General features: G+C 54.2%; 10 protein-coding genes across 10 annotated transcripts; 5 read left to right on the forward strand and 5 right to left on the reverse strand.

The window, feature by feature from the left end:
• Window positions 1-740: 740 nt before the first annotated feature.
• On the forward strand, window positions 741-1,647 carry PG986_011010 (uncharacterized protein; the record flags this gene model as incomplete). The annotated part of the gene is made up of 2 exons (XM_066847232.1): window positions 741-813; window positions 893-1,647. The coding sequence occupies 2 exons, from the start codon at window positions 741-743 to the stop codon at window positions 1,645-1,647; spliced, it is 828 nt and encodes a 275-aa protein (XP_066696723.1).
• Window positions 1,648-2,349: 702 nt separating this feature from the next.
• PG986_011011 (uncharacterized protein) lies at window positions 2,350-4,008 on the forward strand (the record flags this gene model as incomplete). Its single annotated transcript, XM_066847233.1, is given in 3 exon segments — window positions 2,350-2,645; window positions 2,656-2,942; window positions 3,095-4,008. The coding sequence occupies 3 exon segments, from the start codon at window positions 2,350-2,352 to the stop codon at window positions 4,006-4,008; spliced, it is 1,497 nt and encodes a 498-aa protein (XP_066696724.1).
• A 303-nt stretch (window positions 4,009-4,311) lies between these two features.
• Window positions 4,312-6,088, reverse strand: PG986_011012 (acetyl-coenzyme A transporter 1; the record flags this gene model as incomplete). The annotated part of the gene is made up of 2 exons (XM_066847234.1): window positions 4,312-4,657; window positions 4,719-6,088. The coding sequence occupies 2 exons, from the start codon at window positions 6,086-6,088 to the stop codon at window positions 4,312-4,314; spliced, it is 1,716 nt and encodes a 571-aa protein (XP_066696725.1).
• A 1,040-nt stretch (window positions 6,089-7,128) lies between these two features.
• On the forward strand, window positions 7,129-8,133 carry PG986_011013 (uncharacterized protein; the record flags this gene model as incomplete). The annotated part of the gene is made up of 2 exons (XM_066847235.1): window positions 7,129-7,216; window positions 7,304-8,133. The coding sequence occupies 2 exons, from the start codon at window positions 7,129-7,131 to the stop codon at window positions 8,131-8,133; spliced, it is 918 nt and encodes a 305-aa protein (XP_066696726.1).
• A 478-nt stretch (window positions 8,134-8,611) lies between these two features.
• Window positions 8,612-9,599, forward strand: PG986_011014 (enoyl-CoA hydratase; the record flags this gene model as incomplete). Its single annotated transcript, XM_066847236.1, has 2 exons — window positions 8,612-9,290; window positions 9,322-9,599. 2 exons carry the CDS (start codon window positions 8,612-8,614, stop codon window positions 9,597-9,599), a joined length of 957 nt encoding a protein of 318 aa, XP_066696727.1.
• Window positions 9,600-10,140: 541 nt separating this feature from the next.
• Window positions 10,141-11,987, reverse strand: PG986_011015 (uncharacterized protein; the record flags this gene model as incomplete). The annotated part of the gene is made up of 2 exons (XM_066847237.1): window positions 10,141-10,480; window positions 10,627-11,987. The coding sequence occupies 2 exons, from the start codon at window positions 11,985-11,987 to the stop codon at window positions 10,141-10,143; spliced, it is 1,701 nt and encodes a 566-aa protein (XP_066696728.1).
• Window positions 11,988-13,064: 1,077 nt separating this feature from the next.
• On the reverse strand, window positions 13,065-13,779 carry PG986_011016 (uncharacterized protein; the record flags this gene model as incomplete). The annotated part of the gene is made up of 2 exons (XM_066847238.1): window positions 13,065-13,481; window positions 13,531-13,779. 2 exons carry the CDS (start codon window positions 13,777-13,779, stop codon window positions 13,065-13,067), a joined length of 666 nt encoding a protein of 221 aa, XP_066696729.1.
• A 523-nt stretch (window positions 13,780-14,302) lies between these two features.
• PG986_011017 (uncharacterized protein) lies at window positions 14,303-16,153 on the reverse strand (the record flags this gene model as incomplete). Its single annotated transcript, XM_066847239.1, has 1 exon — window positions 14,303-16,153. One exon carries the CDS (start codon window positions 16,151-16,153, stop codon window positions 14,303-14,305), a length of 1,851 nt encoding a protein of 616 aa, XP_066696730.1.
• Window positions 16,154-17,269: 1,116 nt separating this feature from the next.
• PG986_011018 (uncharacterized protein) lies at window positions 17,270-18,409 on the reverse strand (the record flags this gene model as incomplete). Its single annotated transcript, XM_066847240.1, has 1 exon — window positions 17,270-18,409. The coding sequence occupies one exon, from the start codon at window positions 18,407-18,409 to the stop codon at window positions 17,270-17,272; it is 1,140 nt and encodes a 379-aa protein (XP_066696731.1).
• A 5,318-nt stretch (window positions 18,410-23,727) lies between these two features.
• On the forward strand, window positions 23,728-24,137 carry PG986_011019 (uncharacterized protein; the record flags this gene model as incomplete). Its single annotated transcript, XM_066847241.1, has 2 exons — window positions 23,728-23,919; window positions 24,006-24,137. The coding sequence occupies 2 exons, from the start codon at window positions 23,728-23,730 to the stop codon at window positions 24,135-24,137; spliced, it is 324 nt and encodes a 107-aa protein (XP_066696732.1).
• Window positions 24,138-26,147: the final 2,010 nt, after the last annotated feature.

Raw genomic sequence — 26,147 nt, forward strand, 5'->3', positions numbered from 1 at the left:
GCGCCCATGTGATGTTGATGTTGATGTGTGCGTGTATGCAGCATACTGTATGTAGGTAGGTAAGTAGGTATGTACATACATACATACATGCATCCATCCATCCATCCGTCCATCCATAGGTCCTCGCAGTCGTACCTCGAATAAACTAGTCAACTCTACTCCACAGACGAATAAACAATGTGACGACTAGTAGTATGCCACCGATCCATCCAGCAATACAGATAGAGAAAAAAGGAATAATATGCTGTTTTACTATGACAGCTAACTCTGACTACTACACCATATTATTTTCTTATTCTCTTCTTCTTTCTGTCGGGATGCGCCGATGTGTTGTTTATGTGTGTGTGTGTGTGTGTGTGTATGCTTCAAACTGTATGTAGGTATGTACATGCATCCATCCATCCATACGGACGAATGTAAACAAATGCAATGCAATCATGCGCTGCTGCCCGCACTGCCCCTCCATCCAGTTCTGACCAAACTGTACCACGTTGTGGCACCTTTCCGAAACTCTAGCTTGCGCAATGGGCTGCAAGACTGGCGGATCATTCCATTCATTAGCCATAGCCCCAGCTCGTGCCTGCGATTGGCATCCAAATCGGCAGGCTTGCTAGGCTTGCTTTTTTTTCTTCTGCCACTTTAATCTACTCGAAACGCGCTTCTTCCTGAATGAGGCCGACCTCGATCATCGACACGAACTCAATTCCATCCGCTGCCCTTTGCGAATCCCATTGCCCGCCATGCCCAAGGAGCGCAATTTCAATCCCGTCCAGGCCCAGCGCAAAGCTGACAAGGCGAAAGAGGTCAAGAAAGGTTAGCACTTCTGCACTGACTGCAGCTTGAGCCGCGTCGCATGCACCACGATGCTGACTACATCTCTCACATACTCTAGGCAAACAGGAGGCCACTGCGCGCAGAAACGAGAAGCTCGCGAAACGCAATCCCGAACGGTTACAAAAGCAGATTGACGACCTCAAGCAGATCACCGCCAGCGGAGGGAAGCTCACCAAGCATGAGGAGTCTGTGCTCGAGAGCCTCGAGGCCGACCTGAAGGCGGTCAAAAAGGCACGCGAGGCCCTCGGCGACAAGGCCCCAACCTTTGGTCGTGGCGGTCCTCGCGATGGGCAAGGCCACGGTGGTGTGCTCGGCAAGCGGAGGCGCGACTTCGACGAGGCCTCGAGCAGCGACAGCGACGTGCCGGATGACGTCAAGAGCATACCGATGCCACGTGACACACCGCCTCCCATTCCGAAAGAAATTATGGACCAGTGGTATGCTAAGCGCCGGGCCAAGCGGACGAATCCGAACGAAACTCCCCTCGGAGGCGACAAGGCGCGACGCGCCCCAGGACAGACACAGGCGCAGGCGCAGGCAACCTCAACTCCGCCAGTAGAAGTCAAGGCTGTCTATGAAGCCAAACCAGTCATTCGCGACCTCAGAAAGGAGGCCGTCAGTGCCTTCATGCCCACAGCGGTGCGCATGAAGATCGACAAAGGAAAGGGGCAGGGCGGTTTGCTCGAACCGGAAGAGGCCGATCGGCTCGAGGCTGAAGGCTATCTCAAGGTGGCAGCTGATCCGGGTAGCATCAACAAACCAAACCCTCTGACTGCCACCGTCGAAGATGTGGAAGACGACGATGACCAATGAATATGATAGCTAAGTTCCTCCGACTTTCTATCATGGACTGACGAACCCCTAAATTACCACAACCCATGTCTCTTAACAGACACGCTTGAACAAAGTATGGCGCCACCGGCAGTCCGCCATCTTTGACACCAACCAGTGGACTATATCAGATAAGATAGACTCGCATATGTTTCCGAAACTGAACTGTCGGTAGGAGACTCGGCTACCCCCCGGCTTCCTTCTCGAGGGGCATACCATGCTTACCATCCACACTTGGAGTCCTGGAGGGGAAAGTCGCTGTTGGTCCTCCGCTTAAATGCCCCGAAGTAGATTTCCCACCATCCACCATCCACCATCAAGGGCTTTATGGTGGTGGGGGTGAAAAGGGCGCGCCCCAATGGATTTAGCGCTTCTTCTCTTCTCCACGTCTCCGGTCACGGCTTCGAGTTCTTCCCCAGCTTTTGGGGGACCATGTTGGGTCCGTCGCCACCCGTCGAGACCGAGACCGAAACTGAAGCCGATGTTTGTCATCACCATCGTCATTCACACCCCTAGACATAGCCCCGTCTCGTAGGTTATGTAATTAGGTTAACTCGTATATACCCTTTAAAGCACTCATAATCTCTCACGCCGCTGCCGCAAGTGGCTGTTACTATAACGTCCCTCATGTGTTGAGCTTAACTCTTGGCCCCTGTGCTTGTGAACTCGCCGCTTCCCGGAATGATGGATTTGGAGAAGCAGTCGGCAGCAGTGAACCCCCAGGAGGAGCCGCAGGCCGATCTGCACCGGCTGCCTAGTCTAGAAAGGGGGTACAGTATCAACAATAACCCAAACCCACAGCTGTTTGTCGTGCAGGAAAGCGAGCCGCCGCCACAACGCGCGCAGCAGACCCAGCAGCAAGCAACGGGCCACGCTAGAGATGAGAAGTCGGAAGAGCCGGTGGGAGAGGAGGATACCGCCGATGCCGACGCCGACGCCGAGTACGGCAGCCGCCCCACGACGCTCCTGGGCGAGGAAACGTACCCCGAGGGGCGGCCTGGCGGCCTGGCTCGTCGTCTTTGGGTGCTGGTGCGGCCTGTTCGCCGCCGCGGGCATCATGAACTCCATCGCGACGTTCCAGACCTACGTCGCCATCCACCAGCTGTCCGACCACGACGAGGGCACCATCGGCTGGATCTTCTCGGTGTATACGTTCCTTGTCTTCTTCTGCGGTATCTATATCGGCCCCGTCTTCGATAAGTACGGGCCCCGGTGGCTCGTCCTCGTGGGGGGTATTGGGCTGGTGTTGGGGATTATGCTTACTAGCATTTGCACAGGTAAGTTTGTGTGAAATATTCTACTTGCTTATCGTGTTTCTTCATGAACCCCAAATCTTTTCCGGGTGTTTTAGTATATTCGGTTTGGTTTGTTGTTGTGTCCAAAACTCAAGTTACACACGCTGAGACTAAAGGGGTACAAATCTCCCTAGAATACTGGCACTACCTCCTAGCCTTCGGCTTCCTAAGCGGCATCTCCACCTCCCTCCTCTTCACCCCCTGCTTCACGGCCGTGGGCCACTTCTTCCGCGCCCGCCGCGGCATGGCGACCGGCCTCGCCAGCACGGGCGGCGGCTTCGGCGGCGTCGTCTTCCCCCTGATGCTGCAGTCCCTCTTCGACCGCGCCGGCTGGGCCTGGGCCCTGCGCAGCCTGGGCTTCCTGTGCATGGTCCTCGTCGTCCTCTGCAACTGCTTCATCCGCCGCCGCCTGCCCGCCGCCGCCGGCGCGAGCGCGCACCCGGACTTCCGCATCTTCCGGGACCGGGCCTTCTTCTTCACAACCCTCGGCGTCTTCCTCTTGGAGCTCGGCCTCTTCATCCCGCTGGCCTACATCTCGAGCTACAGCCTCGCGCAGGGCTTCGGCGAGCACTTCGCCTTCGGCGTCGTCCTGCCCGTCCTGAACGCGGCCTCCATCTTCGGGCGCGCCCTCCCCGGCTACTGGGCCGACAAGATCGGGCCCTTCAACTCCAACATGCTGTCCGTGGCCCTAACCATCGTGGCCTGCTTGGCCGTCTGGCTGCCCGCGGGCTCGGCCGTGGCCGGGGTCCTGGTCTTTGCGATCCTCTTCGGCTTCGCCACCGGCAACAACATCAGCATCACCCCCGTCTGCGTCGGCCGCCTGTGCCACACCCAGCACTACGGCCGCTACTACGCGACGTGCTACACCATCGTCAGCGTCGCCACGCTCATCGGCATCCCCATCGCGGGCAACATCGTCGCGGCGACGCCGGGCGGCCGGTACTGGGGCCTGATCGTCTTCACCGGGTTGACGCAGGCGCTGAGTCTGCTGTCCTTCATGGTCGCTAAGGGAGTCAGCGTCGGGTGGAAGCCCTGGGTCATCTTTTGAGCGCGCTCTAAGTGTACGAGTATGTCCATCAACTCTGCACTGCAAATAGAATGTCGACTAGACCAAATAATGTCCTGAATCGCTTGGTAGATAACAGAATGTATAGACTTTCCAAATTCGCAATGATGGGTGTCCAAGTGTGCGCAGCAGGTATGGAATTTATAATACAGAGGGAACTTAGCCATAACTATGTATATCGGGCACCCAAAAGTCGCGATTACACAGAATATATGATATTATAACACTACCAAATAACCCATTTATCGACTTATGTGTATAAAGGCCCTCCCCGAAAAATACCCTCTATCGGGCAGTTGGGGCAGTCGACAGACGCCATGCTCGCAAAGGCAAGCTCTGAAGGTGCAAGACCTTGGGTCGAATGTACATGACGAAGGTCGCCACACCAACAAGGACACAAATAATGTTGACAATGTAGTATCCGTCACGGAGCATCTCGCAAGAGCCGCCGCCACCCACGCACAGTTCCTTCTCGGCCTGCATAGCGCAGGTGAAGGGCGCTGTCACCAGGGGAGCCTTGAGAAGAGAGGCATCGACCTTGGTGGTAGGCGGGTGACAAGTAGCCACGGTGAAGTAGTCAACCAGCCTAAGGACGAAGAATTTGGGGAATGTTCCACCAAGGTTAGAGACGCTATAGATATAATGTTAGCAAACTGGCCGTGTCAATGAAATATTTTCAGCGTTTCACTTACGTAGCGAGAAGGGTCATGTATGTGCCTCCAATCACGGGATCAGCCACTCTGGCATGGAAAGCCGAGATGGCAACAAACATGACTGTGTTGGTAAAGGTAGAGAAGACGTGCTCGCCAATGACCAAGAGCATGTAGCCAAAGGTCACACCGCCCGCAGGGAAAATGCTAACGGTGAACTGCGCAAGCACAGCCGCGGCCAAGCGTCCCATGAATCCCCAGCACCAGAGTCGCATTGGTGTGTACTCCTGAGACCACTTGCCGGCGTAGTAGCCCAAGCCAATCTCGAAGGGGAAATCGATGAGGACCGTCAATGCCATGTTCTCCTTGCCGAAACCCTTGTCCAGAAGTTTGAGGTTAGTGACTCCGTCGTTGGCTTGGAATCCAATCTTGGCGATCAAGTGAACAATAATGATGGTCTGGATGTTGCGTAGCTTCAGCACGCCCCACATGATCTTGTAGACATCCCAGATACCATCCTCGTTCTTCGTCTTCTCCTCCTTCTTGAGTAGAGCCAGGCCGATTGTGACGGCAATGTACGCCCAGCCCCAGAAGGTCAGGTATCCGCCAAGAGTCATCATGCCTTGGTCGCTAGGCACGGATCGGAACCATCGGTTGGCGAAATCAGGCGAGTTAAACGCCAGGAAGACAGTGTACGACAAGAAGTGGCCCGCCGTCAGGCCAACTGTCTGTGCCGTAGAAGCATAGGAGACGTTGCCGGGGGTCAGCAGAGTGAGGGCCCAGCCATCGACAGCAATATCCTGAGTCGCACACATGAAGACGAGGAAGAACCACCAGCCAGTGAAGTTCCAGACAGTCGGTCCACCGGCTTTACCAGTGGTAAGCATCCAGCCCTCCACAACGGAGCCCAACACTAACATGCCGAACCCAGATAGCAGTTGAATGGGCAAGATCCAACTCTTTCTCCTTCCAAATCGCGGGCTCCACACGGCATCCACGATAGGACTCCATAGCAGTTTTAACGAGTAGGGGTACCCAGCCAGACTGAAAATACCGATCTCTCCGTACGACAGGTGCTCCTTCAGGAGGAAGGGCACCGATCCATGCGCCAATCCCATGGGGATACCCTGCAAGAAATAGAGCAGGACCAGCAACAAGAAGTTCCTCTGGTCTGTCTTGGGGAGCTCGAAGAAGCCATGGTTGTTCATAGTAGGGGTTTTGGGGACGGGTTCGTCCAGGGAGAATTCACTTCGCGCCATGAGGTTTTCCGTCACCTGCGCCGAGTCTTGCTTCGGCGCATTCTTCCGTCTGTTTTCCATGTTGCCGCCGTCTGTGTTCCCGTTTTCACGGCCGCTGGTCGTGACGATCAGCTCGGGCTTTGACGATTTCGAGCTTCGCGTTTTGACACCCATAGGGACTTCGTTTCTGGTGCGACCAGTCTCGGGCTTGCGCGGCACGAATGCTGAAAAGACTATACGGAAGAGACTCGGGAGGCGGAATCGAAGTTGACACAGGTAGGTATGCAGTCGCTGGGGTAATGTGGTATATTCTATTGGGGCGAGAGAGAGAGAGAGAGAGAGAGAGAGAGCGACAGAGAAGTGGAGTCGACAAGGAGTCGAGGATGTCTACGCGATATCGATTGCACCGAGGGGAATGCGCTTCCAAGTGGATATCAACGACTGCCTAGAGCAGTGCCCAGTGTTTCTGGTATCTCGAGAGTCGCGGGCCTGCAAATGGCTCAACGGCGTTGGTCGGCAAGTAATGTGTCTGTATCGAGCAACCGTGGCCTTTCCACGGTGCAGAGCTTGTAGGCGCTTGTTAGTGGCAAAGAAAGGTAGCAAGTAGTTGGGTCGAAGAACAAAGTAGTTTGTAAGTACCGAGTCGAACAGACAAGGCGACTGAAGAGAGTGAGGGTGCAGAATGCAGAATGCAGAAAAGGACGAGAGAAAAAAAGAGGAGGAGCTTCGATGTCCGGGTCTACAGGCCCTTCTTCCTGAGCGTCGGGTCGCCACGACCGGGTCAGAAAGAAACGAAGCTGAGGGAGAGGACAACATTCACGATTCAGCGGGGGCCCATTGGTTGGAACCGAGCCCAATCAGTCCCTCGTTTTCCCATTGACGATGGCGCTAGTCCAGAATTTAAGCATTCTAGCCGGCGACAGGCCAAACGTCAAAAGCTCCGCCCTAAAGTTCCTCACGGCGGCCCTCCTGGCCCACTGAACATTAGCGAACCATCCCCACCGCGCCCATCACCCACCCGCCTAGCCGATAAGATAAGATCTGGCTTGCGTGCATGCCGCCAGCGCAAGCCAAGCCCGTCGAAGCCAGTCGCGACGCGTGCCAGCCCGCCCGTCTATTTACAGTGTCCAAATCCACCAACCCTCGAGGACTTCACAGTGACGTGGTCTAGTGTCAGAACCCCCCAACTAAAGAGCCAGGACATTGCAGTTACCATGTCTTCTTCTAGGTCTAGAGATGAATCACTCGATTTGTCCATTGCGGACCAGTTGGATGATGAGATTGCAAGCCTTCTGGCCCAAGGTGAGTAAAGTACTTGTTAAGTCCACAGATCCGTCTCCTTAGCCACCTACACACAGCATTTGTCGCATGATCCTAACCATGCGGCAGTTGAGTCCCTGAAAAAGGAGCTGAAGATCCAGACAAGCACCTTGATGGTATCTGAACCCACACGCAAGCTACTGCAGGACCGGTCTCAGAAAAGGACTGTAAATTCGTTGGATTCCGGCCCTGTCGCAGAGCTCCTCAAGAAATCCGATGAGCAAGTCGCCCATCAGCAGCAGTGTCTGTACCGCTCATGCGCCTCCATCACAGCGCTGAAGATACGCGACCCGGACCCCAACGCTGTAGATGGCGGGAACGTACTGGGTCTACGCTTTGAGGTCATGTCAAAGGCGCGCTTCGTCCGCCCTTACTATGTCATGCTGAACCGGCCGTACCCCAATTCGCGGCACCTCCGAGTCCACCGCCACACGGTGCCGCCCTGCGTGCCCCTGGCCGGTCTCGCGGCGCGCCATCTGCCCGCCCCGAAACCCAAGGGTGGCGGGGCCAACGATGACGACGATGGAGAGTTCCAGCAGGAGCAGGACCTTGCGCGGTTCGCGAGAGCTCTGAGGAGAGAACTCGTGCGCTACCAAAACCGCATAGGAATTGTTGGAGACTTGCACAACGCCGTTGAGCTGAAGAACAGCCAGGCCAGTGAGGTGCTCGATGACGATACCATCGTTATACAAACCATCAGCCCAGCAGATACCGAGGCCAAACAGATCAGTGTCGAGTGGAGCGACGGCAAGGCAGGCCGGCTAATTATTGACGACGATGGTAAGATCGTCAAAATGGCAGTCCAGGGCGGGCAGGGGCAGGATCGCGGCGCTGCACGAGACTTGATTGGAGGATACATGCACATCGAGGAGCTTATGGGTCGACTCGAAGGCACATGAATCCGCTCATCGCTGTCTTGAATATGGTGTTTGTGCAAACACGGGAATAGGAGTAGCAATGTCACGGAAGCGCCATCTTCGGCCTAAGTTTGGAGCAACGACTGCAATCCGCGTTCATGTTGCGGTACTCTCACCCAGCTGTCTCGATTCTGGAAACCACCGTTTTCCAGTATATTATCATCAAACTCATTGATTATTACAACAAATGAGCTCGATATAGACCTCAATCAATAAAGAAAGCTACATAGGAACCTTGGGTATAGACTTCCGCTGCCAAGCGGCAAATACTCCGGGATCCCCGCAAAACCCCAATTCAACCACTTCCAACCTTCCCGGGCATACATAGACGAAGTCTCCAGCTTGCGCATATACTTCAAAGCAAATGTGGAACATCAACCAGAACGAACAGATCCGAGACTATCGATAAAAGAAAAAAAAAGGCAGCGACATACACCCTTACACGGAAACCAAACCCATCATGAAGCTCCCCAAACTCCCACCGAAAGCGGCCTACCTGACCCTCCCCAACCCCACCCGCCGCAACGCCCTCTCCCACTCGATCATGCGCAGCCTCCGGGACCAGCTCCACTCCTATACGGTCTCTCCCGTAGACGGCTACCCCCGCCTCCTGCCCCCCTTCACGCCCGCCACCCTCTCCAGTCTCGAGAAGGGCTCACGCGAGACCGCCTGGCTCGTCGACGCCGAGAAATGGCGTACCGAGCGCGCGGGTCTGCCTCACGTGCTAGTCCTCCGGTCTGATGCTTCCTCTTCCTCCTCTGGTTCTTCGAGGGCATCGGACGTTTTCAGTTCCGGCCACGATCTGCGTGAGCTGTCCGCTAACGGAGGAGACACCGCACGCGACACCTTCCAGCTCTGCGCCGAGGTCATGTCCCTCCTGCGCCGCTTCCCCGGCCCCGTCGTCTCCGTCGTCACGGGCCTCGCGACCGCGGCCGGCGCCCAGCTGGCCCTGAGCGCGGACCTGCCCATCGCGTGCGCCGAGCGCGCCTCGTTCCAGCTCCCCGGCATGTCAGTGCTGGGTCTGCCGTGCACCTCGCCCGTGACGGCGGTGAGCCGACGTCTGGGGCTGGGGCTAGGGTACCGCATGTTCGCCCTAGGAGAGCCCGTGCGCGCCGCCGATCTACCTGTCTCGGGGAGTAGTAATGTGGAAGTGGTAAAGGGGGGGGCAAGACGCGGTCGAGAAGCGCGTCGCTGAGGTCGTCGAGAAGCTCGCCGCGCAAATGCCGGCGCAGCCGCAGGCGCTGGGCAAGTGGGCGTTCTGGACGCAGGCCGGGTTCGGCGGCGGCGCGGGGCGGGAGGGCATCCAGGAGCACCACGGCGACGGGGACGGGTACATCGAGGCGGCGGAGTGGGCGGGGCGGGTCATGGTGCTGCATGCGCGATCTGAGGATGCGCGGGAGGGCATGGGAGCGTTTCTGGAGAAGAGGGCGCCGGGATGGCGGACATGAGTAGAGTGAGTGGCCAGGTTAAATAAGTAAGGGTTGATGCTGGCGTTTGCCAGCAGTAAATAAGTGTATACACATTGCCATGTTTTACATGATGTTGCACGCAGTCCGCTATTGATGAGCATCTACGGCGTGGACAACCAACTGTTCCGATATGAGAAGGAACCGAATATATCTTTCTTGGATGCCGCAATACTACTCGGCCTCGAGGGAAAATGTTTAAGACATTCAGGAGCACCAATCAAGGAAGATTAACAGTCGTGGCATATTTTAAAACTATTAATTCAATTCTAATATGTATGCTTGAAACCGAAAAAAAGGCAAATATGTAAGCGAAAACAAGCACCAACACCAGAGAACTAGATTTCAAAGATTATACCATGCCCCACGCACCATCTATTCAACCCCAAAAACGCCATCGCAGATGGTCATTAGTATGTCCTCCGCCGTTCCTCCCTTTCCTATCATGATTCAATATACCAGTTCATATATCCACCGCATCAGACGTTCACTCTCGTAATAAAGCTTGATCACAAGCCAGCTCCTACATCAGGACGGCAGCCAGAAGGGCGGCAGCTAGCGCACCACCATGGCCGGCCATACGCTCCGCGGCACCGGCGGTGGCGACACCCGTCGGGGACGAGCCCGAGGGGCCGGCCACGGCGGTGCCCGAGGGGTCGTAGTTGGGGATGGTCAAGCTGGCGCTGGGGATGACGGCGATGCTCAGAGTGGTCGACCCGTCGGCAGGCGAAGAGCCGTTGAAGTGGCTAGGCGCGAAGCCGGGGCTGACGGGGGTGCCAGTGGGTGCCGCGGCGGAGGTGGGCGAAGACGCTTCTGACGGGGTGGGGAAAGGAATGCGCGGGATTGAAATGGTGGTAGAAAATCTAGGGATAGAAATGGTAGAGATAGCCGGGAACGAGATGGTGGAAAATTTCGGGATAGAGATGGAGGGGAAGGGAATGGTCGGGGGGTGGCGACGATACCGGGTCCAGCGGGAGATGAGGCAGAAACGGCAGGAGGGGCGACTGACTCTTGCGAAGACGGGGCAGCGACCGGGTTGGTGGCGACCGGGTAGGTGGCAGCCGGGTCAGCGGCGGTGGCGACAGCGGCGGTGGCCTCAAGGGCGGTGGCCTCAGGGGCAGTGGCGGCAGCAGCGGTAGCCTCAGGAGCGGCAGCAGCGGTAGCCTCAGGGGCGGTGGCCTCGGTGGCTTCAGGGGCGGTGGGCTCAGGGGCGGTGGCCTCAGGGGCGGTGGCAGTAGGGTCAGTTGCCGAAGTGGTGGTGTCAGCCGGGTCGGTAGCCTCAGGGGCAGTGGTAGTCGGGTCGGTAGTCGAAGTAGTGGTGGCAGTCGGTTCCGTAGTCGAAGTAGTGGTGGCAGTCGGGTCAGTGGCAATAGGGTTGGTGACAGTCGGGTTGGTGGCGACTGAGTAGGTGGCAGCCGGGTCAGTTGCCGAAGTGGTGGTGGCAGCCGGGTCAACAGTCGGGTCAGCAGTTGAAGTAGTGGTGGTAGTCGGTTCAGTAGTTGAAGTAGTGGTGGCAGTCGGGTCAGTGGCAATAGGGTTGGTGACAGTCGGGTTGGTGGCGACTGAGTAGGTGGCAGCCGGGTCAGCGACCACAGCGGCGGTGGCAGCCGGGTCAGTTGCCGAAGTGATGGTGGCAGCCGGGTCGGTGGCGACTGAGGTGCTCGCAGAGGGTGTGTCAGTGATGGCGGGAGGACCAGTAGGGTCGGCATCCTCGCTCAGGGAGCAGATGGTGGTCGAGACGGGGACCACGACAAAGGCGGTGGTAGAAGAGCCAGCGGGGCAGTCGGCGGCTCCCTCAGGGCAGTCATGAATGGTCTGGGTGGAGGTGGAAAAGACGGTCTTGGTCGTGAACACGGGCAAGGGGGTACCGAAGGGGATGGTTTGGATGGAGAAAATGGCCTCAGGGGTGACAGTCGACACAACGGGCTCGGGGGTGACGGTGAAGGTAACAGCCTCGGGGGTGACGGTCGACACAACAGGGTCAGGGGTGACCATCGACACAACGGTGGTACCGAAGGGGACGGTGACAGTGGAGACTACGGGCTCAGGGGTAACGGTCGACACGACGGGCTCAGGGGTGACAGTGGAAACAATGACCGCCGGGGTGACCGTGGAAATAATGGGTGCAGCAGTGACAGTGGACACAACGGGTGCAGGAGTCGCTGTAACTGCATCCGCCGGGCAGTCCTCAGGGTCATCGTGGCTGTTCCTGCTCCAGAGACCGACCGGCTCGTGGTTCATCCCCATGTTGGCCCTGGCCCTGACTGTGTCGTCATCGTCGTCGTGCTTGGAGTGCTTCTTCTTGCACTTGTGGTCGGTCGCAATAGCGACGGTGGCCAGAGCCAGGGTGCTGATGAGAGTAGCCTTCATGGTGATACTTTATGAAACACGCCCAATTGGGTCGGATAAGAGGTATAGTGCTAGTGTTTATCAGTGAGCGAGTGTACGATGCAGTTGAAGCGAACGTGGCGTATCAGAGATACCAGAAAGAAGGTAGTGGAGGATAAGTCAACTGCATGAGCGTGTCCTGAAGCACTCAAAAAAAGGGATCTGCCAGAACGGGAGGAAGTGAGTGTTTCTTATACCTTGAGATCATGAGTATGGAGACGTACGTCTGCTGGACATGTCAACTTGTGTAGAGGCTGGATTACCTTTGCAAAGTCCCTGCCGGTAGCACAACCCCAGCCATGGTGGTGGTGGGTGGTAAGCTAAGTCACTGTATCAGCAGAAGCAAGATACCCCATCTCATAAAAATTTCATGTTGCGATCGTCACGAGAGTAATCGCTAAGGAGAATGCCATGTGGGTTCTTCGTACTGAATTGGGAGCTTTGTGTGTATGTGCGGCTATACCGGATAGTGACATTGACAGATCATGCTGTACTCAAAAGAGATGATGCATGTCTGTGTTCGTGGAACAGCTTCAGCATTAAGCTCCTGAGTTGTCTTGCAGTGACGCTGCTTAGCGCGAATGGGAGAGTGGCAGACGGAAGCGCTGCAAGACACCTTTAGATTACGGCCCGCCAGCCGCTTTCTTGTTTTCCCGCCGGCTACGCCGCTTCTTATTGTCGATCAGGAGTTCTGCAACATGGCCAACGTATGGTTGGCCATGTCGGATGTGCTGTCTGTCCTATTTCGTGGCAAGAAGACTGCCATCCATTCGAGGACCAAGGGGAAACCAGAAACTTTCGATGTCCCCGGTCCCAGCCATCGACTGTGGTATCATATTGGTACGTCCCAGGGATCTGCCTTGTCCTCCCAACTATACCAGCAACACTATCTGATAGCAGGCTGGAGTATCGGAAAGCACATCTTAGTACCAGTTATGGACCATGGCGGGAGTGAGCTATTCTCGTGGAATTGGCTTAAACCCAATCTCTACTGGTAACGACTTCCAGGTTTCCATGCTGCGGACCCATCGTTTTATTGCAAACGTAGGCAACGCAGTTTCACCAGTCTAGAACCTCGCGTGATTGCTGGTCAACCTTGATCTCTTTCCTGACCGGGCCACTATTTTGGGGCGTCTCTTCGGCAAGATCCAAAACCGCCCGGTCGATGTTGTGTTGGTCGAGAAGGTCTCCTACAACCTTGGTCCACTTTGTGACGGCGGGGTGCGCGTTGGCAACATCCTCGAAAATGATGCTGTCGCTATGCTGTTCGCCGGTGGCACCGGATGCGATCTCGTAGTTCCAGGTGCCGTCCGGATTCCAGAATTGCTCACCGAAGATGGCCTCCGCCGCAAGTTCCGTCTGGGCCTTGGCGTAAAGTGCCGAGGCTGGGTTGTGGTTGGAATCATCACCACTGCCGTTGGAAGAGGCCCGCAGTGCGCCAGCTATTCCCTCGAGGTAGCCAAGCAGCTGCCCAGCCTTGAGGCCTATAGTGCCCCCCGAGGCTGAAACCCTCATCAAAGCCGACTTGGATGCTCTGTGCCTTGGCGGCGGTGATTCCCTCGCGATAGCCCGCCGTCGAATGTTCCGTTTGCAGCCTCCGCATGTCTGACGGGTGTGTTTCTCTTGCCTCGGCGCCTGCCACCTCGTCGTGATGTGGCTCGCTGTCTGAGCCAAACACATCATCCAGAGGATCTTCCGCATAGGCCATTTCGGGTGTAGACCCAACCGCGGCGAACAGATCCTCGCCGTGGGAATCTCTCCGTAAAACATGCATTTGGAAGGTTTGCTGCCGTCAATGGTTTCTTTTTCGGCAATCTGAGTGACGAGTTCGCTAATGGTGGTTCAGTTTTCAATAAAATTGTTGGCGCGAGAAGAAAGTCTGGATGAGTCAGTTCGTTGGAAAAGCGGGGAGCTTGCCACTGATTTGCAGTGTCGTTGTCCCAATACGAGCTCAGCTACCAAAGGCTTGCATCCAAAATTCAATTCAGCAGTATCTCATCCTACCCTTCCCTTTTCCTGTCACTTACGGTGCTGGCAAAGACTACTACGAAGAGTAACGATTCGATTCTATGATGATGTAGGGTTTAGTCGTTGCCGGGCTTTAATTGATGGCGCAAATTGGTCGTGGGGGTTTTAAGTGCGACCCCTTGGTTACGAAAAGCAACTTTAGGCCTTGACTTCATCCGGTTCTATTGATGCTATATATAGCATGCGCTTGCAAGCTTTCAACTCCGGTGAAATGGAAGTAGGGTCTCAGAGATAGCATGCAGATTCTTCTAGGGTGTACATGCTGGAGATCACTCTTTCTTGTCCACAATGTCCACCAACTCGGTCTTGGGCTGGATATAGGGTTTGATGGTGTTGCGGACCTTGGTGCGCTGCTCGAATGCATAGGCCAAACTGATGAGCTTCTCCTCGCTGAAGTGTTCGCCCAAGAACGCGATGCCGAAGGGCAGGTTGGGCCCGGTAGCATTGAGGTTGCCAAACTGGTTAGGAACTACCGTGGTATTATCAGGGTATCTTCCCAGTGGCACGGTAACGATCGGGGACCCGATAACCGCAGGAAGCGTCGAGGAGAATGTTGTTGGCATGATCAAAGCGTCCAGAGACATGTTTTTGATCGCACCAGTGATGCCGAGAAGGCCTCCGTAGCGGAGATCAGCCGTGTAGTTGGACCAGAACTCTGGGCTGGTATTGTCAAAGCCCAGGTCTAGAGCGTCTTGCCAGATCCGCGTATCCCGCGCAGGCCAGTCTTCCATTGGGGTTCCCTGGGTGAATTCCTGCAGCTCGGCCAACGAGGTGATTTTAAGGGGGTTCGCCGTAAGCTCTGAGAAGTAGTTAGCCACGCCCGTGACGAAATCTGCCATAAGCACGACGTCTTCAAAATTCGAACTGGCCAACACGCCCGGGCCCTCGAGATGGAGGTTGTCAACGACCTCGGCACCTGCGGCGCGAAAGACATCCAGAGACGCATCAAAACTCGCTATTTGTGGGCGGTACTCCTCACTGTCGGAATATTGCATGAACAGATTCCGAGGAACGCCAAGTCGCTTCCCCTTGAGTCCAGAATAGTCGCATGCAGCAACGTAATCTGGCACGGTGCTAAAGGGGAAAGCGGACGTGTAATTGTCGTTCGGGTCCGGTCCGGCGATAGCTGAGAGGATATACGCGGCGTCTTTAACCGTCCGTGCCATGGGCCCGACAGTATCTTGGTGTTCAGAAATTGGCACCACCAGGTAGCGAGACGTAAGACCGACCGTGGGCTTGATGGCCGCTAGGTTATTGACGCCGGCAGGGGACACTATCGAGCCATCTGTCTCCGTACCAAGACAGGCGAGTGCAAGGCCTAACGAACTTGCCACGCCCGAGCCAGACGATGAGCCAGAAGGATCTTGCCCGGGATAATATGCTGCTTCCGTCTGACCGCCCAACGCAGACCATCCATTGCTTGTGTTGGAGCTGCGGTAGTTGGCCCATTGTGAGAGGTTGGTCTTGCCCAATAGCACTGCGCCTGCCTTGCGTAGTTTGGCGGCCATCGTACTGTCCTTGGGGACTCTGGCACCGACCAATGCGTAAGATCCAGCAGTATTGGCCATTTCGTCCATGGTGGCAATGTTGTTCTTCAGAAGTATCGGGATCCCATGCAGAGGCCCAAGGACAGACCCGTTGGCCCGCAGCCTGTCCGTTTCAGCTGCAATGGATAGAGCATCCGGGTTCAACTCAGTCACCATTTTGAGGGTACTGTTCACCTCCATGACTCTAGCCGAGTAGGCATTGACGAGCTCTACACTGGTAAACAAGCCCGACTCGAGACCTTTCACAATGTCCTCCAACGTCGCTTCAATCAAAGGCGGGAACGGCGTGCCGTTGATTGCTGTGTTGGTGCTCGGACAGTCCTCGTTCGATGGGGTCGACGTTTGCCCAGCGCCCATGGCGGCGAACGCGAGGGCAACGCCGAACTTCATAGCGAGCATCTTGGGAGATTCTGGGACAAGAGTTGCTGCTTGCCAGAAAGCCTCGGTCAAGGGACTCCCTGAGATAATTAGCAGGCAGGTGGCGGCCGCGACGACAAGCAATGTTTGGTATATCCAACGGCGGTACTGCTTGGCCTTCTGTCCCTCGAGTGTGGGGGAGTGAGATTGCGACATTGCGTCGTTTACCTGACTGGGCTCGTTTAATCATATATCACTCCTTGTATAGGCTGCAAACAAGGGACCTCGCCTTGGTCTGCTCGGAAACGCATGCACGCATACCCGTGCCACCAATGTCCGTATCGAGAAATAGAAGTAATCAGGCCACAAAATACTAGGGACTCGGAAGTGCGATGCCAAGTGTTCGCGTCATGAACCAACGAGCATGAAATCTGACCTGCCTTTTTCGGCATGAGTGGCGGGTAGGAGATCATTGTAGCCAACCGAGCGTACCGATATTTTGACGAGTCGTCAAGTACGCGGCATAGCAACACTGTGTCAGGCACCATATGGAAGTACCGTATCTTGCTTGAGTAAGCTTTTGAGCGAGAAACCAGTGCCGGAAAAGTGTAGGTGGTTCTCTAGATACTAGGTAACGTTGTTTACCTGACTTGGATATGGCGGGGTAGCTATCTGAAGAAAATGATGAGTGAATCGAGCTTTGCGGGACATTCCATTTACTTCCCACCATCAGTTGTACGTATCATTGCACTGGAACGCTAGCATGAACAATGAAGACCGGATTTATATCAAGGTACGCCTCGATATTGTTCCAAATTAGAGACGGCTCATGGGGTGAACGCGGGTAGATCGATTAGGGGGTTAGGAGAGCGTCGGGAAGGCGGCCAATCGATCTAAGTATAGGTTTTGATTTAATATAATAATACCATTCGACGTTGACTAACATGCGTATTATTTATTGCATTCCTATTTGAGATTTGGTTTCCTCTGAAATCACATCATCTCCCCCTTTTGCTCTAACGTCTGCGGTGTTAGTATACTAACCGATTCTAGGCGTTGTTCTCTTTGTTTAAAGATAATATCACGAAAACAATGAACACCCGCTCGGGATCTGCCGAGGTGCTTACGAGTGTTTGTTTATCATCCACTCATATCGGTCTTGCTTGATCACGCACTGTTACAGTAGAAGACGTCACTGGGAGGAGAAGAAACAATAGAGATTGGGGGTTAGCTATATCGGAAGAGGGGTTTAAAGACCTACCTACCTACCCGTGGGGAGAGCCCCGGAGACGTGGGTGGACGAGAGAGAGTGATGAAAAATCTATGGGCGCTCTAAGATATTTTGTCGTCGTTTTGCTCGGTGCGAGCTTTACGTCGCTCGGCAGCTTGTGCGGACGGCGAGCTTGGGGGCTCAGTAGGGTCGGAAGATGGTTGTTCCTGCTCTTGTTCCTGCTCCTGTTCCTGCGGTGCCGGGGCCTCCGTTTCAGTACCCGGACTCGAGCCGGGCGCGTTGGTGCCCGTAAAGGTAGGGCGCTTCTTGAGGTCTTTCTTGGCGCTCTCCGACAACTCACTGCTACTCGGATCCTGCTGCTGCTCCTGCGCTTGAGACTCCGTTTCGACACCCGGGGATCCCGTTCCAGCAGTCGGGCTCGACCCGGGGGCGGTCCCCGTGAAGAAGGAAGGGCGGCGCTTGAGATCTGCCTTGGCGCTCTCCGACAACTCACTGCTCGGGTCCTGCTCCTGCCCCTGAGTCGAAGTCCCCATAAGTGGCTCACTAGCCGGGTCTCTCATACTCTCGTCCTCGTCTACAGGCGGATTTTCACGCCGAGGCGGCGATGACGTGTCACTCGGGTCTGGCATGTTCGTGTCCGCCGTGCTATGTGCCAAAGCCGCTTCATTGGCATTGGTGATTGCTTCGGTCAACCGCCTGACGATCTCAACATGGCCCCCGGGCTGCTGCGCTTCATTATGATCCTCCTGTAATTGGGTCAGGCTTGCAAGCCCGGCTCTGCGTTGATTAGCCGACAAGCGGGCGATGATGATCCTGCAAAACTCGTTAATGCACTGTTCCATGACATTCGTTGACAGGCCCAGGTTGGCCCTTTGGCCAAACGTCTGCGCCATGTCGTAGTACATTCTCAGAAGGTCAATGTTTGCCGGTGCTGTGGTGGGATCGCTTCCCATGGTCCGCAAGACTTGGACGTAGTGGTCCTCTTGCACCTCCCGGACGGTGTTGAAGTACTGGCAAGTGTGGCACAGGACTTGCTGTCGCCTTAGCCGTTCCGTAACGACCTGCTCCATGTCTGGGTAGCCGTTCTCGGCTCGGTTGACGGCTACTTGGAAGATCGGAAGATGATGTCCACAAGCAAACGTTACCTCTAGAGTCGTCTGCTCCTCTGAATCGACCATGTTCTCGATGAGCCACGTATTGGACTCTTGATTTCCATTGTTACCTGAGCCTGGGGCGGACATTTTTGGTTGTTAGCTGCGAGTATATGTCTCTGAGTATGCTTCCTTGTGTCGGATGTAGTTATCTTGTATTGGGTTGTTTGGTTGCCGGATCATGTATTAATGCTACACGCGGCTAGTTATACCTAAGCTCTACAGTCGTAGGGATCGGTGACAATGTTCTTGTTTCACTGCATCGCTTTGTATATGCTACAAAATCGTCGTAAGTCTCCCTTATCTGTGGTGAAGGTCTTTGTTCGTTGCTTCTTTGTTGCGTCTTGCAACCACAAGGAGGCATAGAGATTGAATCAGGGGCCCATTGAGCCCAGACTCACGTACACCGACTGGCCTCATAGAACAACTCATCAATGTAAGACGAGGCTGTGCCATATGACTGGTGCTGCGCATACTCTTTCTTTGACTATGCATACACGTATCGCCATTGAACTCATCTTTACACCATGGCTGAAACCTGCTGGAACCATCCTGTGGTGATGAACGAATATCGACAGCAGAGTAGGCATCTCGCATTCGTATCTCTAACACAGCCGAAGTGTCTCTGGAAATATATTCAGGCAATTTCCAGGACTGAGAACCAAGCTGCAACTACCACGATTGGTATCACAGCCAATGAGCCTTTCAGGAGTTCGTTCAAGTACGTACCGAACGTGATCTGTAGCGGCCACTCACCGTACAGTACGACAACCGCAAGGGGCATGGAAGTCAGCGCCGTCTCACAAGCTGTACATTCAATTAGAGTAACAACGTTAGACATCCCGTCATGGATCATGTCAACAACTCACGAAAGACACACTCACAGGCTACTGATCCTCTGAGCCAACCAACGCCCCCGAGTGCTCAGTGCCCATCTAGTCTGCTCCGGCCTTGATACGTTGTCACCCACCGCAAGCCAGCATACTAACTCGGATACCATCTTTTACAACGACTGCCCATAAAAGGTCCAACCACTACAACGGGTGCCTTACCTACGCTGCAGTAATCAGTCTCGGTGGCGGTGGCACCACCAAACCCAGCCTGACCTGATGCCGCCCGTTGTATGGGAGCTGGTTGGCGTACCCCTATTCACGGCGATTCGCCCAACCGTTACAGGATATTCTAGTTTACCGTCTGGCCCTTGACTTGACCCGGACCTTCGCCATTGTTTGGTTCACAACATACGACGACTGACCAGTCGTCGATCTTCATGTTGAAGGCCCCCATGCGCAAAGTAGCCAACACCAATGAAAGGTTCCTCGCCATCCACTACCGCAACAGAAACAATTGCATTGCATATGCAGCTCAGTAGCCTGCATGCCACTATACACTCAGCCTTGCTAGGGGCGCTTTAGCAGAGGTAGGTCGTATGGTGGTACTCAAGAAAAGCAATATAACAGCCCATGGAATGGTCAAGAAGGATGTGGAAGAGGTTCGTCATTCCCCAGGCTAGGTAAGTAGTTTGGGTTCCGGCGAAGAAAAAGCTCCTCCCCTATCTCACCACCACATGGCTAAGCAGGGGGGTCAAAGGTGTGGCGCTCTCGCTTCGTCCTAGACCCGAGATTGAGGGCCTCTTTTACAAGACCAATCAGACCGAGGAGGCCCAGCTTTGGTCTTGGCGACGGACACTACGGAGTACCACCCACCTTCGCATGGAGAGACCAGTGGATATAGCCAGCGAAGACTCAACTTTGGGAACCGGCGGGAGGTCTAGTACAAGTGAGCCTCTCCGCTGGGCGGGTAGCTGTCTAATTGGGCTATATGATGCTTGCTACGATACTGTTCCCTCTTCGAGCCTAGAGTGACTAGAGTGAGCGGGACGACGCACTTACCGTCTGGCAAAGGAGGACGAACGAACTACCGCAGGCTGGTTGCCCATAGCTACAGAGCCATGACAGAGGATTGCCACTTACATCCATGGCCTTTGTGAATAAGCGAAGGCGGGCTATGCCACAGTACAAAGAGTAGTATCAGAGGTCGACATTGCCAAGGATCAGCCTCATGCGGAGTAAAGGTGATCGGGTAGTCGAAGCGATCGACCTGGCGGGTGGCAATTCGTACTTACCAACCTATTAAGAAGCGATCCTGACTCTATAGTGGTCAGAACTGAGATAAGTTTAGAAACGTCGCCTTGTCGATCTCGTAAAACAAGTTTTCGACATGCATAATCTGGGTAGCTTTGGCGATGCAGGACCGTTTAGTAGCCTCAACCCAGGAGCTTGGCACTTCCAATGACAGCCTTGAGAGCCCATATCGCGGCAACCCCAGGTTCCGTCACGCTAGCTCGCTTAGAGGCGTTGACACCCATATCACCAAGTGGCGCCACATGTGTGGTTTCGTTTCAGAGGGCGGGAGGGCAGAGAAGCCTCGCGACCCCGGCTGACGCTCAATGGACCAGGTAGCATATAGGGCACTCCCATGTACCATGCGCAACCGCCCCTGCATTACCGACGGCAGCTATATGCCCCGAAAAAGCGCGACCGGAGTGTGGCATGAGTCCGGGATGGAGCGAGGCGAGGCGTGTGCATTCGCCGTGTGTCTGGTCAACTGGGAGATGAAAGACTCTTCTCTGCCGCTTAGCCAGGATGCTCAGATAGCCAATGTCGTTTGGTTGGAGCCATATTGTTATATCAAAAGGGGTTGTACTGGGATGTTTCGCATCACATCTCTTGGGTTGCAGCATCCTTTTGATGGGGAGATGGGGAGATTGTGATAATGCAAGTAGGTGGTGCTTGGTCAGCGTATCACCGTTGTTGTCGTGCGTTTCGGGGTTCGTGAGTCTGTCATGAGCTTTGGGCTGGTCGGAGATTTCCAGCCGCCGCCCCTGCACCAGCGCGATTGACGATGCACTCTGGCAAGGGGGGCATTTTCTGCTAGGACGATGCCCGACTGGGATGGCATCGCACCAGCATCAATGGTGTCCTTTGTTCGGTCCAATGGCGCGGAGGTTTTCACCCGCCAAGGTTGCGTTACATCCAGCTTCAGATTGCAGTACCGAATTTAAGGAGAACCACCTTGGTATAATGATACGTGGGTTCGCTCGGAGCCAGCCCGTAGATGTTGAAAATGACGTAATGTTTGATTGTGAGAAAACCCAATTGGGGTTCATACCAGACCCAGACAGCTTCCTCAAGAAGAGCCGAGGCAGCCTTGGGTAGCTAGCAGGCGGTGTGTCGTTTCTAGTATATTGGGGGAAAAGATAAAGACAATTTGCTGTTTGTCCAACCTCGAAACGGTCGAAGTCGCTCAACGGCCGGTTTGGCCTAGAACGAGAATTCGAGTTCCGAATCAGCCGGGGAGAAAAAAGAAACGAAAAGGCATGGCGACCAATGCAGATCTGGGGGTAAGCACAATGGTAATTTCGTGAATATGCATTCCCCAAGACTAGGGCAGTCCCCCTGCATAAGCGGGATAAGTACATGTAGAGTGTGGCCCGGACCTGGAAGTAACCTCTACCGGGCCTGCCTGCCTATCTGTCTAAAAATGCCTCTCTCTTGTTGTGTCCTGTCTGTCACCCCAAACGATTCATCCCCGACTCGATCTGCCCCGATGTTACTGTGAAAACCGGCGTTGACTGTTGTTGGACCCCCTTACTTTTGGTGTGCGACGGATGGCTCTCGCGCGTTCGGACTTAAGTACTTACTTAACTACGGTACATATGTCCATAAGTAGGTAATACTTAGTGGGATGGGTAAGTTCCAATCCCTCCACCGTCAAGAAGCCAGGGTAAAGCCAGGGTAGTTGTGCTCAAGTTATGCTAAAATACAAAGCGTTATTTAAAGATCTGGTTCGTGCGCGGTACACGACAAGGGGGTCGAAACTTTTGCCTGACACCAAGTACGGAAAATGCCCATCGCCAAGTGTCTGGGCTGGGCACGGCATGCTATATATGCCCGAACTCCGGAGCGGCCCCTGCAAAGTGATATTCAGGATGTTGAAAAGTTAACCTGGGTCAAGGTCTGCCATCAATTGGATGTGCGTACACAAGTATGTATATATGGTTTGTATGTATACCGGCTCTGCCAGGACGCATGCTGCACCGGGGAGCTGGACACTCGCAGCGCTGGCACGCAGACTCGAGTCAGACCTCAAATGATGGGCAGATCTGCGCTGCGGCTGTATACAGTGACAGTATAGCGATCAGCAAACTACTGCGTGCAGGCATTATCACGCAAGAATCACGTGTCTCAGTTGGGAATTGGTCTGTTCAGATATGAATTCCGGCTGCAGGTACTTACCTGTTCATGGCAGCACGGAGTACCGATCATCAATGGAAAAACCCTTATCGCCATGTGCATGTCGTCGGCTTTAGTTTACAATTTGAACTAGCTTTGCCTACCGACGGACTCTAAAGATTTGGAAAATACATCAGATATCTACTTAATGTATGTACAAGTAGGCACTGTCCTTCGTGCTGGCGAAAGCGAGATCGATCAGATGCAAGGATCCTTTCCGCGCAAAGGAGTCCTAGCGAGTAACAGCTAGCTAGCCTTGCAGCAAACACATACATACATACAAGTACACACTGTAAGTATGTAGAGATATATATGGAATGATTCCACCTGGCAAGGCTTGCAAGGGAGAAACAGAAGGAAAAAATAGAAGAAATGTTTACGCGAATTCGCCAATCACGAATTGGTCCGGCAACGAAAAAGCGCATTCCATTGTGCCAATCCATCCCATGGTGCCACGCTAACGGTCGACTGAACAGTGGCCACACCAAAAATACACCGCACAGCTCCAAGGTGCCGCTTAGGAGTCGCATGTTTTAACCTACCTTTATTTCCAGTAACGCAGCGTTATAAACATCAGGAAAATTCAAGTTATATATTTCGAATACGGATTTAATATAGATATTTTTGTGTTTTTTTACGGCGTTTTTTGAAGTAGTTACAGTGCGTGGAATAGCATAGGGGCTTTGGCGGTACAAGTCAGCTATGCGGTGTATTTTTGGGGTCCCTTCTGGACTGAATCCGTCAGCATGGGCCAATGTCGAGCTGCGGGGCCTGCTAGTACTTCTTGGCTCCTTCTGGCTCGATCCTGGCCGGATTTTAGGCTGCACTTTCTTGGCATGTCCAGCATCCTAATCAGGCAGGATCAAGAAAGATTGATCCCGCAACTTGTAAAAGACTGTATGTACGGTACAATACATTGGCGCCCCATTGCTCTCATCAGCTTCATTTGCAGCACCCTGGCGATGAACTCACGATCAGGAAGCGCTGACTCTCCCTACTCTCCTACACCCACTCTATTCTCTGGAGGAGTGGCTTCGGCAGCAGGGAGTTCAGCATGTTTTTTTTTCCTGCACCGGGTTTTAGGCCCCGGTCTTCGCGCGACGCCAGCTCACGATGCCACACAACTGCGTCATCACTGCTAGCATGGCATGGGAAGACCCGCCCGAAAGGAGCGCCCTGGGTCAAAGTCGACCAGCGTCTTCCGAAGTCGACCAGCGTCTTCCGAGATTGGCCAAGGATGGATACCGCCGTCCTCAAAGTGGCATAAATCTCAAACTTCGGATTACTGTATACAAGGATCTGGCTGTCGGCTCGATTGATCCCATCTTGCTATTAGGGCCGATCAATCGAAGACACAGCAAGAAAGCCATCTTTCTGCTTCTCCCGTACAGAACCAATCTGGTCCAGTGCTGGAAGAAATCCCATCTCTCGAGATCAAGAACAAGAACAGGATCCCTTGGCGAGGGGTTCAGGAACAGGCAATTCCTACGGACACTGTGTCGGCATGGATCGCCAGCATCTGATAGGCAGGTATCCCGTATATACATTCTCTCCGTACAGCATTATCACGATCCCAGCTGAGCCCTATCTTTGTTTAATTTCCCCTTCCAAGTTTTCCTTTTGCAGCCGTTTTAACCCCTCCCTCCTTCTCGGACGCCACCATATTTTACCCTACTGCTACCCTCACTGGGTTGGGCTTGTTGACTGGCTCGGGTGCGCGTGCGCGATGCTACTCTACAAGTGCCTACAAGCACTTGTACCTGCAATCACGGCAACAAATCATGGTAAGATGCCCGACTCCGAACAGGCCGGGCTAGCATGTATCCAAGAATTCGGCCGTGTCGGACGAAGCCTGTGCTTTCGCTGACAATTTTTCTTTCTACGTCTCCTTATGATTGCTTCACTTACACGCGGTCCCATGTGATGTGAGCTCGATTGTCAACATTTTATTGCAAAACAGAAGAAAAAAGAACGAGGTTCCAAAATGGTCGCCCCTACATTATACCACCCACCAGTATGCATAATCCATATGCACAAAAGTGTGGCCTGGGCTACATGCATACATGCAATAATCCCCCACACACCATGTAACCCAACTTTCGCGCCTCGTCCATTCACACGCTTGCGGAAACAACGGAGGTTCGCGGTTCGATTTTGTGTGTCGTAAAAGACACGCGTCTGAGTAGTTGCATACGGAGAACACGACATTTCCTATGCACTCGACACGGAAGGCCTTCCCTGCAGAGACGACCCTTCGCCAGGAGGCGTCAGTCCATTGGCATGCAGATGACCTCAAGATAATGTTTTGTAGGAGTTCATCATCTGTCTGGTCCTCGCGGCCAAGTGCATGCTCGAGGATGGATTTTGACAACACCACCAACAGCCGCTACTGGGATGGTTGGCGAAATCGACTGGCCTGCTGTCTTGCTCTGCCACAAGTGATTTCGTGCTCAACCAACCACAGGTAATACATCACTCAGCTCATGCCTCCCTGCCACGGCTCCTGGCGGCATTCTGCTTGAACTAGCCCGCTAGCGAGGCCAATAGACTTGGCCCATGTACACCCGATGCCTTGTGCATCTTGACAATTGACAGACAGGCCGACGAGCTTGAGTTGGATGTTTACTAGGCCCTGCCCGGCCTTGTGTAGAAAGCTTATCATACAACACCAACGGCTTCTATCCAATTACTTGCAGTACGGCTCCTCAGACCTGTGCGCTGTACATAATATTCCCTTCAGCTCTGCATATGTCACCCACTTTTTGAGCTGCCCACCACCACCACAGCCTCTCTCCGAGATGAGCATGATCTCGCGTCCGTCGAGCGCTCAGTATGTATCTCCTCAATCTAAACACTCTCAGGCTCCCGTAGCGGACCATGGACTTCTGGAGAACCTGCTGCTTCTCCGGGCGGGCTCCCATCCAACCACCAGGAACATGAAACCCACATTGAGAATCTCGTACGGGTACCCGGGGCACGGTGAGCGCACTGGTCTCTTGCGGTGGGCATCTTACCGGAGTGGTCGCATTTGTAGGTCCTATACATATTGCAAGTCAGTTGGGCTGGCCGTGTTATTGAGGATACGAGTAAGAGATTTCGCCCCCTATTCCGATTGAAATCGAACATCTTTATTCCGTACGTCAATCTAGCGGGCGACTTGTCCATCCACGAGCCACAGGGGTAGCACTGTTGTTTTTGTAAGCACCTGCATCCGGGACCAAACTGCAAGGGAGCTCCATTTGAGTTGATCGACAGCACCACCATCACTGCCAGCGTCTTAGGCATGCATCACTGGCCAAATCGCGCCACGTCTGAACCTTTGGCTGCCCTGAACACGTCAAGTTTTGACAATCAGCATCTAGCATACAGTACAGACAGGCACATTGACATTTGTTGATACAGGTCTGACGTGAGAGACGGTCGTGCTACAGAACCCAACACGGAACGGACATACTGTACATGTACTGTATGCGATTATATATATTTATATACTACCAGATGCGCATGCGCATGCGCATGCATGCCGTACTCGG

This window comes from Apiospora aurea (genome assembly GCF_038362705.1).
Source record: "Apiospora aurea strain CBS 24483 chromosome Unknown utg000007l_segment0_segment0, whole genome shotgun sequence".
NCBI classification, from domain to species: Eukaryota; Fungi; Ascomycota; class Sordariomycetes; order Amphisphaeriales; family Apiosporaceae; genus Apiospora; species Apiospora aurea.